The sequence below is a fragment of the Acanthisitta chloris genome, unplaced genomic scaffold (assembly GCF_000695815.1).
Source record: "Acanthisitta chloris isolate BGI_N310 unplaced genomic scaffold, ASM69581v1 scaffold26138, whole genome shotgun sequence".
Lineage (NCBI taxonomy): Eukaryota > Metazoa > Chordata > Aves > Passeriformes > Acanthisittidae > Acanthisitta > Acanthisitta chloris.
The window spans coordinates 338-2,069 of record NW_008686847.1 but is presented as its reverse complement, the minus strand read 5'-3'; the positions used below and the strand labels follow the sequence as shown (position 1 = coordinate 2,069).

The following is a 1,732-nucleotide window of genomic DNA, read 5'->3' as shown; positions in this document are numbered from 1 at the left end:
GAAAGAGCACAGAATAAAATCAAGGTCCAGATCAAACTGTAAATGATCCATAAGAGCCCAAATCAGACATGGGAGGTGTGGGGACAGGGCAGCAGTGCAGCCAAGGGACAATGACCTGTGGTTTCACAAGGGGAAGCCTCAGCGGCAGAACCTGCTCCCCAGCTTCCCTTCTTGTGATCATCCCTTCTTTCCCACCCTCTGTGCTGACTCCTGGCTGTGCCACATGGATTACTGTGAGACTAGTCCATGAGAAAGACGTTTTTGGGGAAAATAAAATGCAGGGAAGGGGCTGGTTGTTTTCACCACCAATTATTTCACTGATTTGAGGCAGCTCAGCCCCACTGTGGGGTTGGCAGAACTGCAGCATGTTGTCAGGAGGAGAATATTTTCCAACATCTAGAGGCAGCTGAGATCCCGGAGGAGGATGGATCTAGCAGCATGGCTGGCAGTGGTGGTTAGAAGAGGGAAGGGACTCAGGCCAGGAGCTGACAGTGTGGGACAGATGTGTCCTGTGGGACACAGGGGTTGGCACTCAAAGGGTGGGAGCACATCTGGCATGGCCACAGGGTGTCCCAGGGAAGGACCATGGTCCAAATGGAATCACAGAATGTTAAGGGGTTGGAATGGACCTTATGGATCTAGTCCCAACCCCCTGCCCTGGGCACACCTCCCACCAGAGCAGGTTGCTCAAGGCTTTAGCCAACCTGACTTTGAACACTGCCAGGGCTGGGGCAGCTACAGCCTCCCTTGGCAACCTGTGCCAGTGTCTCACCACCCTCACAGGCAAAACTTCTTCCTCATACCTAATCTAAATTTCCCTTTCAATTTCTCCTCATTCCTCCTTGTCCTGTCACAGCAGTTCCTAACACAGAGTCCCTCTACAGCTTCCCTGGAGCTCCTTCAGCTCCTGAAGGTTGTTCTGAGGCCTCCACACAAACCAGAGGGGGTGACCCCTGCACTCAGCTTCCCCAGAAGTCCCACCTGGTCCCGGAGCTGCTGGCAGAAGGTCCCCAGTTTCATCATGCTGCTCCAGAACCTCCTGGCTGTGAGCCCTGCGGACATGCAGGGTCCTGTGCCCCGCGCTGGTGGCACAGCACACGCGCTCAGCACCATCTCCGCATAGCCTGTGAAGCTCTGCAGCAGCAGCAGCAGCCTGGAACAGGAACACTGGATCAGAGCCATAGGATTGGGAAAGGGAGCTGGGGCAGGGAGGGTGTCCCCCTCCCCAGCCCACAGATGAGGCCAGTGTGGCACAGCAGCGTGGGAGTCAGTGCTCCTGGGACCTCCCAGGCTGGATCAGGGCAGGATTTGGTGGGATGATACCGGAGAGCATTGGCCAAACACTCCTTGAGCTCTGTCAGCCTTGGAGCTGTGACCACTGCCCTGGGGAGCTCTTCCAGTGCCCAAACAACCTCTTGGGGAATAACCTTTTCCTGACATCCAGCCTAACCTTCTCCTGACACTGCCCCACCTGTTCCCTCAGGCCCTGTCACTGTCACAGAGAGCAGAGATGGTGCTGCCCCTTGTGAGGAGCTGCAGACCTTGATGTCCTCTTCTCCAGGCCGAACAAGCCAAGTGTCACCCTCAGCGTCCCCTCCAGACCCTTCTCCAACCTCACAGTCTCCTTTGGACACTAACAGCTTTAGATTCTTCCTGTGTTCATAGAACCAGCAAGATTGGAGGAGGCCTCTAAGATCATCATGTCCAACCATTAACCTGTCACTGCCATCAC

At 55.4% G+C, this 1,732-nt stretch overlaps 1 protein-coding gene across 1 annotated transcript in view; it reads right to left on the bottom strand.

Moving 5' to 3' along the window:
- Window positions 1-1,732, bottom strand: part of CCDC157 (coiled-coil domain containing 157) — a gene marked incomplete at both ends in the record, with an annotated part of 5,131 nt that overhangs the window by 3,068 nt on the left and 331 nt on the right. The window contains 1 exon segment of the mRNA XM_009080365.1: window positions 939-1,153. Coding sequence (XP_009078613.1) covers window positions 939-1,153 — 215 coding nt within the window.